The sequence below is a fragment of the Lagenorhynchus albirostris genome, chromosome 6 (assembly GCF_949774975.1).
Source record: "Lagenorhynchus albirostris chromosome 6, mLagAlb1.1, whole genome shotgun sequence".
Classification (NCBI taxonomy): Eukaryota; Metazoa; Chordata; class Mammalia; order Artiodactyla; family Delphinidae; genus Lagenorhynchus; species Lagenorhynchus albirostris.
In genome coordinates, this window is record NC_083100.1 from 4,692,765 (window position 1) to 4,704,831 (window position 12,067).

The 12,067-nt window shown below is 47.6% G+C and overlaps 2 protein-coding genes across 10 annotated transcripts in view; one reads left to right on the forward strand and one right to left on the reverse strand.

Annotated features, from left to right (window-relative positions):
* Nucleotides 1–12,067, reverse strand: part of AGAP1 (ArfGAP with GTPase domain, ankyrin repeat and PH domain 1) — a 555,073-nt gene that overhangs the window by 98,872 nt on the left and 444,134 nt on the right. The gene's annotated exons all lie outside the window — the stretch shown is intronic.
* On the forward strand, nucleotides 367–1,276 carry LOC132521587 (peroxiredoxin-6-like). Its single transcript, XM_060151215.1, has one exon. It carries the CDS (start codon nucleotides 426–428, stop codon nucleotides 1,098–1,100), a length of 675 nt encoding a protein of 224 aa, XP_060007198.1. The 5' UTR covers nucleotides 367–425; the 3' UTR covers nucleotides 1,101–1,276.

Below are 12,067 nucleotides of genomic sequence, written 5' to 3' on the forward strand. Positions count from 1 at the left end.
AAACAAACGTATGGTACCAGGGGGGAAAGGGGAGGGGAGGATAAATTGGGAGATTGGGATTGACATATACACACTACCATATATAAAACAGACAATCCACAAGGACCTACTGTACAGCACAGGGAACTGTACTCAGTGCTCTGTAATGACCCATACGGGAAAAGGATCTAACAAAGAGCAGATATATGTATATGTATAACTGATTCACTTTGCTGTACAGCAGAACCTAACACAACAATGTAAATCAACTAGACCCCAATAAAAATTAATTAAAAAGAAAACCATCACTGTGCTGTACACCTGAAACTAACACATTGTAAATTAACTATACTCCAATAAAATTAAAAAAATAGAAAATAGGGAACCAGCCAGCTGGTGGTTGTCGCCGTTGCGCCTAGTCCTCCTTCCGTGTCATCGCTGCCGCCATGCCCGGAGGGCTCCTTCTCGGGGACAAGGCTCCCAACTTCGAGGCCAATACTACCATCGGCCGCATCCGTTTCCACGACTATCTGGGAGACTCATGGGGCATTCTCTTCTCCCACCCTCGGGACTTTACCCCAGTGTGTACCACGGAGCCTGGCAGAGCAGCAAAGCTGGCACCAGAATTTGCCAAGAGGAACGTTAAGATGATTGCCCTTTCAGTAGACAGTGTTGAAGACCATCTTGCCTGGAGCAAGGATATCAATGCTTACAATGGTGATGAGCCCACAGAAAAGTTACCTTTTCCCATCATCGATGATAAGAATCGGGACCTTGCCATCCAGTTGGGCATGCTGGACCCAGCAGAGAAGGACGAAAAGGGCATGCCTGTAACAGCTCGTGTGGTATTTGTTTTTGGTCCTGATAAGAAGCTAAAACTGTCCATCCTCTACCCGGCTACCACTGGCAGGAACTTTGATGAGATTCTCCGAGTAATTATCTCTCTGCAGCTGACAGCAGAAAAGAGGGTTGCCACCCCAGTTGATTGGAAGAATGGAGACAGCGTGATGGTCCTTCCAACCATCCCTGAAGAGGAAGCCAAAAAAATTTTCCCTAAAGGAGTCTTCACCAAAGAGCTCCCATCTGGCAAGAAATACCTCCGCTACACCCCCCAGCCATAGTCTGGCTCTCCACGGAGTTGGTGCTGGAGCTGCTCACGGAGCACCGTGAGCCAGAGGATGCCAGCTGCCCATCATGTTTTCCTGCAGCAGTACCATAAAAACCTCCTGGTGTGATCACAGCCAAGGTCTTTAGGTTGCTATACTACTGGCTTATTAAATGAAAATGGCACTACAAATTCCTTGGGATTCTTTGCTCTGTGCCTTTAGCAGCATTCTCTTCTGTTCATATATCTTAACATTCTCTGCTGACTCTCTTTGAAATCTGAGGCTCATCTTGTTGGATCTCTGCAGGGTTTATGACCAACAAGGTGGTATCAGTTTATGGTTGAAAAAGCCTGCTTTGCTCCATCATAGAATGAGTATCAGGTTTTTTCAGCTGTTCTAATCAAATCCTCTCTTCTGTTACCCATTTTGGGAAGGAATAGAACTTGGGGTTCAGCTTCCTCTGTACATATCTACATATGTAACCTAAGAACTGAGTAACCCAGATGTTCTTCAATATTTCATGTTTTGATCACAACTGGGGGCAAAACCTTTTCAATTCTGTAATTTTCCAGTAGATAACTGAAGGATGAGCAGGGGGAAGGAATCTTTAAGTATTTTGCTATCAAGAAAATTTTTCAATAAATTTCTATTGAAAGTGGGAAAAAAAAATAGAAAATAAAAAAATGAAACTCTGATTTATATGCTTAAAGACAAAAACAAACCAAAAAAGAAGAAAAGCACAATTTAACAAGTGATCCCTTAAGTCAGAACCCAGCGTCCCTGGGCCTTTGTGAGGTAAGCCAAATTTACTGCGAGTAACTGGGTTCCCAAGAGTAATATTTTAATATATATGAACTGGGTCCCAAGACAGGGACTCGGGGCAGGCTCTGTCCTACACATGCGCTCACGGAGCCCTGACAACAGTCCTAGGTGGCTCACTGTCCCAGCTTTTACGGCTGAGAGCTCCGGGGCAGGAAAGCACGGGGAACCAGCCCAGGCCATCGCCCCAGTAAGAGGTGCAGCTGGAATTCAACCCAAGATGGACTGAGTTCCTGACCATCCCCCCAGCGGCCGGGCATCCTTACCTTCACCAGCACAACCCCTTTTGGTGCTTGGCCGCCTGCCTGGATTGGCCATACACTGTGGGAAGAAACATGCCAGGAGAGCGGAGTCTCACTGATAATTGAGGAAGAATAGGCATCTGGGCACTTGCAATGCCGGCTGTTTCGCTTTCATGGACAGCGAGATTCTAAGCATTTTTTAAAAGTTTGAATCTGTAGAGAATCTTTATACTTTTCTTCCCCGTGACTCACAATTCAAGAAGATATTAGAGGAGACCATCAGAGGTAAAAGGAACATTCTCCGAAGTCGGAGCAATGAGTAGAAATAAAACCCTTGCAAGAAATATTTCAGCAAGAGAAATTTCTTCTTCTTCATTAGAGCAAGGAATTGCAGAGTGAAATGCCTTAATTACCCATGAAGCAAGATAGCCTTATGTGATTGCCTTCGCTTTGAAAGCACTAGAAGGAATACCCAGTGTTAGATGCTTGTGTCTTTTTCCAACTGTTGGAAAACTCCCAATGCCATTCGCCAACCTCTGAAAGTAATCCTAGGCAGAATAAAACTATTTAAAAACTTTAAAATATTTAATCTACTTTATCTTAAACTGTTAAAGTGACGTACGTAGAAAGGCACCCATTTTTCTTGGGCATCCCTCTGTATGTGGTGGTTCTCTGGACCACTTTTAAAAACTGATTTTAGTGCTGCTTGCAAAGAATAAATCCTGTAAATATGGGAATATAATTGCATGTGGGGAACAAGCTAGCAGATATTGAAATTAAAGACTGGAGAAATAAGGAACGTATAACAATTCTTTTTTTTTTTTTTTTTTTTGGCCATGCTGTGTGGCTTGTGGGATCTTAATTCCCCTACGAGGGATTGAACCAGGGCCCTGGCAGTTGAAACAGCCGAGTCCCAACCACTGGACCGCCAGGGAACTCCCAACAATTCTTAAAAGAAATAAAATATTTCCCCAGTTATTTTACCAGCAATTCCAACGCTGAGATTGAAGTGAAAGTCAGCTTGTTTAAAATGATACGGTAGCACGTAAACATGCATATAGATCGCTATATTGACTAGAGACAAGTGCTGAGTTTAATGAGGCCCCCATAACTAGAGCGAGATCATGATTCCTTCGCCGGGAACACGCGGACCCCAGAGGGCCACCTGCTGCCAGCCTCGCCTCTGCGGGCTCTCTGCTCCGAGTCTCCTCGGGAGCCTTCCGGGCCCCTGTCCCCGAGTAAATAACCTGGTGCACCTGACTCTTCTTCCTCTGGCTCATCTCATTCCACTGCTTGATCACAACCGGACGTATCATATATTTATTTGCTATCTGGGACACATTTTCCACAACGGCAACAGCAGTATGGGGGTTCACAGGCTTTTCTAGAATCTTGCCACATTCCGGCAGGAGTGTGCCTGGAACCAGGACTTCGTGTTTCCTAGAGATGGACAGCGTGCGTCCTCCGAGGCGAGGACACAGGAGGAAACGTGGCTCCCGCAATGCTGGCCCACCGTGCTGGGAGGAGGCCTGGCCACGTGGAGGGGTCCCGTGGAGGTGTCTCGGCCGACGGCCAAGGTCCCAAGAGGCAGCACCAACAGTCAGACACGTGGTGACCGGCCCCCCAGACGTTTCCAGCCCCTGGATTTAGAGTCTTCTAGGGGAGGTCCCAGACACCGCAGAGCAGAGACAAGCCTTCCCGGCTGTTTCTGTCCTAATTCCTGAGCCACAGACGGCAGGGAAGCTTCTTAGGGGGTGCTCTGCTCCAGAGGGTGGACATTCCACCTGTCTGTCTATGTGGCCGGCTACAGCAGTAGGCCACGTAGAGAGGGAGGGGCAGGTGCTTTTCAAGGGGCAGGACTTGCCTTGAAAACAGCAGCTCAAATACTAATTCTGGTATGTTGTTTAAGAAAACAGATAATGATATTTGAGCTTGTACATGTTTGAAATTTGGTTTAAACCAATGAAATTAGGAAAAATATAAAACCAATATAACAGATGAGGGATTCTAATGGTAGAGCACCCGGGGCAGGATAATGATGTCAAGTCGTAAGAACGTCTTCTGGGGGCTGCCAGGTCCTGGCGTGTGACCTGCACTCTGCTGGGTCTGAACCTTGCGCGTGTTCATCCGCGACACAGTCCTAGTTGACCTTCACCTGGACCTCCGGTTCTCACTCCTGGCTCAGTTGCAATCACCTGGCGCCCAGGCTCCCCGCAGGCCAGCTGAACCCAAATCTTGGTTTCCAATCAGTGATGTAAACATTGTCCAGGGAGCTGGCTGGCCGGCCGGCCTCTCCACGCGCTTTCCTCCTCCCTTGGACCACAGCGATCCCACGGCTCCGCCACCCCGGGTGTTGCCTCCGGAGGCTTTCACTCCTGCAGGCCTTTCCCGCAGGGGCTACCTGGCCTGCCAGCATCTTCATTCCTTCTCCCCACGACAGGGTCCTCCAGTGCCCCTGTCCTCTTGGTCTCCTGCACTCCCTCCTTTCTCCAGCTGTGACCCTCAGGCAGGCACACCCCTAACTGTCCTGCTTCAGTTCCTGACCCCCACAGCCTGCAGCTTCGGCACAGTCCACGCGGGGACTCCTCGCCCATGCACCGCCGTGCACAGGACCCTTTTCCAGGCCTTCTTCCCTGAACAACGCTCCCCCAGCCGAGCACATCCTCCCTCGACAGCCCACCTCTCTGTTACATGTGTCACTGCCGAGCTACCGGTGACCCTCCTGCTGTCATCACCCCCTCTTCTTGTCTTCCCCCTCCCGCCACAGCAGCTGGGATGTCGTTTCAGAAATCGGGGCCTTAGAAAGTCCCCGGGGGGCCAAGGAGCTGGGGACGCTGGCCTCGGGGAGGACCGCATACACATCATTCCTCCTCCTTCTGGACCACAAGCTCTCAGTCGGCAGGGCTGCCCCTAGCTGGTCTCTGGGTCTCAGAAGCAGCATGTAACAGTGTCCTCTGGGTAGCAAATGGCCAGTAAGTGTCTGTTATTAATCTGATTTAAAGATCCTTAAATTCCAAGATCAAAGGAGGCTACTAGAGGTAACACATTATGAAGATCTGGTATTGCCTAAGTCTTGAGGCCAGTTTTTACTATTAAATATAATGATGATAATCTCACAACTTTATCTGACGGATAAAGGAGAGGAGGCCTGAGGGGATTAAATTCTGAAGGACAGAAAAACCAAAAAACTACAACCGTCGAGGGAAACACGAAAACATGGCATTTGAAGTGATCTGATGCTTTCCTTAACAGACCGAAACCAAAGTTTGTAACAACATAAAATCAAAGAGGCACAAGAACTAGAGAATCATCACCACTCAGCCCGAAGTGGTCTTAAAAAAACTGAGATTAGTACCAGGTTTCTGAAATCGTCTGCTGGAAAATCCCCTGAATGGTGAGCAACACAGTGGTGACAGTGACACCCGATCTAGGAAATAAACACGCAATGACCACAGAGAAATGAGGGGCGACCGAAGGGGAGTGAATGCTAAGTCACTAATTCTGCAGCGAAACAGAGAAGCTAATCACGGCCCAAGGGAGGTTGGCGGAAAAAGAAACAATAGTCTCTGGTCTTTAAGATTCCATCTGCCCACTGGGCCGCTCATTACTGGGAAGTTATAGAAAAAATGCAAGTGTCCCAGAGATGATGGAAAAGCTGACCTCTGCAGGCAAACTGAAACGGGAGAGATGCCCGTGTGCCTTGACTATGTAACTACTGCTGCTCGGTAGAGAAGCCAGGCTGTCCAGAGAACACTGACCCTCGAGATTAGAGACCGGCTCCCAGTGGGGAAGAGCACGGGATGATGGGAAATTCCTGAGTACCTTAGGGAGTCTGCGACTGATCCACGGGGGCAGGGAAGGGGACCAAGCGTCACTCACGTGCCAATGAAAGGAAGTCTTAACTCAGGGTACTTAGGATTTTTCAAAAAGAAAAACAGGAATGATTTAAAAATGCATTAAAGTCATAGACTTCTGTAATTAAGAGGGAGCCCAAAAGTGGATTCACTCAATTGTAGGAGATTCGTCCGTTTCCTATTTTAGAGGGAAAAAGGGAAGTCAGACAGCAGCGTAAGAAAAGAGGAAACTTGGCAGTTCTTCAAAAAGCTACGCATACTCCTAGGTACAGGTAGAAAAAAACCTGAAAAGAGACTCAAACAGATATTTGCATGCCCGTGTTCACTGCAGCATCACACAACAGCTGAAAGGGGTCCATCAGTACCTGAAGGGACACACAAAATGTGGTCTATCCACACACTGGAGTGCTACGTGGCAGCACAAAGGGATGACGGGCTGGTACAGGCTACAACATGGATGAACCTTGAAACCGTGACGCTAAGTGAAAGAAACGAGATGCAAAAGGACAAATACCGTATGATTCCATTTGTATGAAAAAATGTCCAGAACAGGCAAGTCCACAGAGACAGAAAGCAGACGAGTGGTTATCAGGGGCTGCGGGAGGAGACGGGGAGTTATTGCTTAATGGTTGTGGGGTTTCTATGTGGGGTGATAACAAAATTTTGGAAATAGCTAGTGGCAATGGTTGCAGAGTACTGTGAATATAATCAATGTCAATGACCTGTATGCTCAGAAATGGCAAGTTTTATGTCATATATTTCCCCCCCACAAAAAAGTTCCAAAATAAAAACAAGTAAGGAAAGAGAATAAGAAAGTAAGGGAGGAAAAAGACAATGACAGCGTGGATGGGAAAAGAGGAAATAAGAGAAGGGAGAAAAAAGCGAGAAAACTCTTGGATGGAGGAAGGAGAAAGAAAGAGAAAGAGTGAACTGAGGAAAGAGAAGCAAGAATGAGGGAAATGAGAGGGGAGGGCAGCCCTGGAGGAAGGGCTGGAAGCAGAGGATGGGTCCCAGGGAAAGGTCCTGGAGCAGCCCTGCCCGACGGCCCCTCCTGATACCAGTCCAGGGTCCCCTGCAGTAGCCTCGGTCCTTCCTCGACACCTGAGCCTCTGCTCAGCTCCCACCTGCCTGTCCCCTGGGGTCACACCCGGCCCCGGCGTCCCAGGAGACCCGAGCCTCTCCCGGGGCGGCCTTCCCTTCCCAGCTTCCTCCGTGCAGACCACCTGATGGCCCTGCAGTGGCCAGCACGTCAACATGGACTCCAGCACTCCGGGATGTGCTCTCACATGTCACAGTGGGCTTGTCCACCTTTACTGTGTGGAGCAGTAATTCGAAAGACTTTAGGGGTTAGAAAAAAAGTGACACCAAGATCTAGACTTGGCCCATAAATTAATGGCTTTCAGATCCTACCTTAGAATTCTTCAAGCAAAGAAACTTGGAAAAACATAGCTCTACTGGGCGAACTAAGCTGATTTTTGTGATCAGAAATAGAAGGTAGCAAGTTACTGATGATAACAACATATTCATCTCCAAAAGAAAACCAAAGACCTTCCCATGGACATTCGGGAACCACTCCTGGTTTGGAGGACATGGTGGCCCCGGCAGGGGTGGCTCTGTTCTCCTCCATGAGGGCCCGTGATGGGGGTGTTTCTATGCCGTTCAAAGACAAACGGGGCCAAACCGTGTCTGCATCCCTTCCCGGCGAGTAGAACAGGAGTGAGGCTGCGCACACCCGTCTCCGTGCTGGTGGAGAGACAACGATGATACAGGCTTCATTCACCGTTCACAAGCTGCTCAAGGAAAGGTCCCAGGCCACCCGCCACCATGGTGGCTCTTAACGCAGGCACATCAACAGGTGACCACGGGCAGGTGAGTTCTCTCCCTCCATCAGGTCACGGCGGGCAGGTGAGCTCCCTCCCCGCTTCTCACTCCTGCTGCAGGAGTCTGATCCCACAGTGAGGCAAAAACTAACAATTGGGGAAGCGGTGGAGGGGTTCAAGAAAGTAGCTGACTTAAATTGTTTACATTCTTTAATTAATCGGCCTTTTCAGGGTAATTACATGGTAATGACAGCACGTATTCTGCACTCGTGATGAAACTGTATTTTCGAGGTACTGACTCTCTCTCTTTAATGTGAGCACTGGACTCATCTGCTCAGGTGAAAACACCAGGCTGTAATCAGGTCGTCATAGTGGATGCCAGCTTTCTAAAGTTCCTACCTTAAAACTTGAACCATTTGCTAACTGTGAATTTGATATTTTCCACCTGCCATAAAAATACATTTTGTCAATCTACTGAAACATTGCCAAGGGTAAAACGACAAAAATTTTTAATGGCTTGAATATTAACTTATTATAATTAAGAAATATCCTTTTTGACAGCCTATTGTACAATTCTTTGTTTTATATAAATTTAATTTTATATAAAATTTTTAATTTAATTTTATATAAATTTAATTTAATTTATATAAATTTAAATTTTCCTTAGGGAAAGTCCTAGATAAGCCAAGATTTGGAGTGAGGGAGACCACTGAAAAGACACGCGTGAACTTTCAAAGGGAGGGGTGGTCGCTGTGGAGACTCAAGCAGGAGTTTCCTGTGAGGGTCACGAGAGGACACACAGGGAGCGTTTCATCGCAGTGCTGATGTGTAGCAAGGGGTCAATAACTGGGCGCAATGATTGTTGCTCATAGATGGTCAACCGTGGTTTTCCGTTTTGTGATTTTCTCTTTTAAAGAAACATCACGAAATCTAAATTTTGATAGAAGATATTTTATTTTCATGACATCGAGAACAAAGAAATCCTCCGTGTGTGCGTGCGTGTATACACGTGCAGAACATGAAGTTAAGGATTCTGGTAGGTTCTCCTAGGGCTGTTTAGTAACCATGCCTACAGTACACCTCGATTTTGCAGAAAGTCAAGTGACGTGGAAAATCATTCCCTCCTGCAGAAAGCAAGGCCAATCCACATGGAAACCAAGTCAAAGAACAAAGCTACCTACTTATTCAATTCAGAAGAGTCAAATCAGGTTATCGAGGTGCCCAGTGTGCAATGCGAGGGTTCCATCCTCTACGTCTCCCCAATGACTGAGGCCACAGGGAGCACCAAACCCTTGGTGGATTCAAGATAGATTTCTGAAAACATCCCACACCGATCGCTTGCTTGGGCGTGGCCAGTTCCTCACCTCGTACACAGAACAGTAGAAAGAACGCTCACATTTTCCTAGCTGATGACTCTGAGACAATCTACACACCAAGAATCTGGATTAAGAGCATGACATGTGAGGAAGAAAAATCTTGGTTTACAACAGTTTTCTGCATCTTATCATGTGCCTAACTGAGTTAGCGTCATAATGGGCAACGTCAGCGATCATGCTGGCAGGAAAAAATCCCACCCTTTCAAATATCACTCGTCTTCGAGACCAATAGGGGAGGTACACAACCGGGGAAACGACGTGGTGACAACCCTTTGGGCAGAGACAGCAGAGTTCACAAAACCCAGCCATGTCGACGTGCACTCCCCACAATTACTGAAGACAAGCCAGTCGCCTGAGGGAAGAATTCATTACCTCTTTTTTTTTTTTTTTTTTTTTTTTTTTGCGGTACGCGGGCCTCTCACTGTTGTGGCCTCTCCCGCTGCGGAGCACAGGCTCCGGATGCGCAGGCTTAGCGGCCATGGCTCACGGGCCCAGCCGCTCCGCGGCACATGGGATCCTCCCGGACCGGGGCACGCACCCGTGTCCCCTGCATCGGCAGGCGGACTCTCAACCACTGCGCCACCAGGGAAGCCCTCATTACCTCTTTTAACGCTTTTTGCCGAGAAGGAAGCTAACTGACAGAGATCTTATCTCCCCAAAGCGCGAAGCCTCCCTAGATGAATCTGGGAACCTGAACACAGTGGTCCCGTAACTGAATCTGTCCTCCATGCTCAACACATGTGCTCGGCGGCCAATGCCATGAAATACCTTCAGTATTCTCAAACATGCTATCATTAAACAGAAATTAGACGGAAACAAGGGAAGCCTAAAAACTGACTAGGAGTTCGGATGCTCTAAATGGCTAATACGTCCATTTTTCGCCCGAAACCCTCTCCAAATGCAGTTTTGCTATTAGGCAAAATCCAAAGAAAGGTAATCAATTCCAACTAAAAAGCACTTATCCTGGGAGGATGGTTTGCACGGCGCTTCAAATCCCTGGCTGCCTGCCAAAATCCAGACAACAGCCGTCTATGTTTCTGACTAGGCGAAGAGCACAGGGGCCATGCATAATTGACTAGAAGATGGGCTAGAACTGTGGCCAATCAGTGTGTGATCAAAAACGCGTGGAATATTCAGCACCACTTGATTACATGGAGGCTCGTCCTCTCACTCTCCTCATGAAATCTCTTCAAGGTCCAGAGTACTGTAATAAGATCATTACTGTCAAGCGGTACGAATCGCAGGCAATGAGTCTTGGGATAGGAAGTCATACTTCACAAGCTCCCCTGGTCTCTCTCTCTCTCTCTTTTTTTTTTTTGTATTTTACTGCACGCAGAGGCAGCAAGGCAACGAGGCGGCGGATAATGATCACATCGCTGTGTGGCAACTAGAAAGGCACTTTTAAGAAAAAGCAGAGAGACATCAGCTTAAGAGAAACTAAAACATTTTCCCTTTGCTTTTTTTCCCCCTTAAAAAAATTAAATAGAATTAAACTGTGTGCGGTAGTCGCTTTCATGCACTCTGAGATAATGTCATTGAATTTAACCATTTGAGAGATTTTCATATGGCAGCAAAGCCCATTACCCCACAGACAAATGGCCAATTTTCTCCATGTCCCAAGTACAAAAGAAGCCTTGTTAGGTTGTGTGTGTATCTCAGTGGCGATGCCTGAAGTTTGCACCGTACCTGCTTCTTTCGTTGGTGATGACACCCTGGGTTTAATACCTGGGGCCTGTTATATGTCTGAGACGAGAAAGGGGTGGAGTTGAAAGGCAGGGCCGCATTAGCAAAGATTCCTAAATAAACGCACCAAGTTGATCTCGAGCCACACCCACTCTAGAGCGTCAATCATCCGTCGCAATAAAATGAGAGCGCGGTGAGCACACCCGGCAACAAGGTGCGGCAGACATCTGATCATACTAAAATCAGCAAAGCAGGATTCCAGTGAATGATGGGGAGAGCTTAATCAAGAGCTCCCCTTCTCTCTCCAACTGTCCTGAAAAATGCTCACTCCCCTTGTCCAAAAACCCACAAAGGATATCATCCTCACAACGAACTTAAAAGCTGGGCTCACTGCATCTGAGTTAAACATCCCTAAGTTCAAAAAAGTTACGTGATGTTCCCTGCCTGTTCTCTAATCCTGCATGTTCTAATTGTCTGCAGAGTAGCTGAAGCAGTGATCTGCATCCTTCGTGGAATGTTCAACACACACACACACACACACACACAGACATAATGAGAAAGGCAATACTGCTTGTAAAGAAGCCATGTCACAACAAGCGTCCTGAGAAAAGAGGCTGAGATCAAAATTAGTGAAGGAGTCACTGCTTCCAAGTTCTTAAGAGCAATGGTGGGGGGTGATGGGCACGCAGCCCCCGACCAGCTGTGATGGGGAAAAGCACTGCCAGCATACACAGGGCTGAACCATGACCTGCAGAGAAGGCTCCTCTTCACATCCAAGCTGCTGAAGGCCTTTCCAGGTGGACAGCACAGGTACAAGGCAAGCCACACAGACTTCCAAGTCCTAGAGGCCTGATGTAGACCCCAAGTTCACACTCACCTGCCCATCTCTGGCAAATTACTTAACATCACCGAACCTTTGTCCTCACTGTGAAAACAGAGATAACACCACCTCCCTGCCGGACACTATGGGTTGTATGAAGGATGCAATGAGGTAACACCTGTCTAAGAGCAGGCACTGAATCTTGGCTTCCTTCTTTGATGCTTAAAGACCTATTCTAACAACGGAGGCAAGACCCCGGGGAGGGAGGGAGCAGTGAACAGAACAGGCGTGATCTGCAGTGACCGCGTCCATGAAGCCCACAGATAGGAATAGAAAGTTACAAGGCTTCGTGGACCGAATGTTTGTGT

Excerpts from the sequence above, each read along its gene's own strand:
- LOC132521587 (XM_060151215.1), top strand. The coding sequence starts at position 426 with ATGCCCGGAGGGCTCCTTCTCGGGGACAAGGCTCCCAACTTCGAGGCC.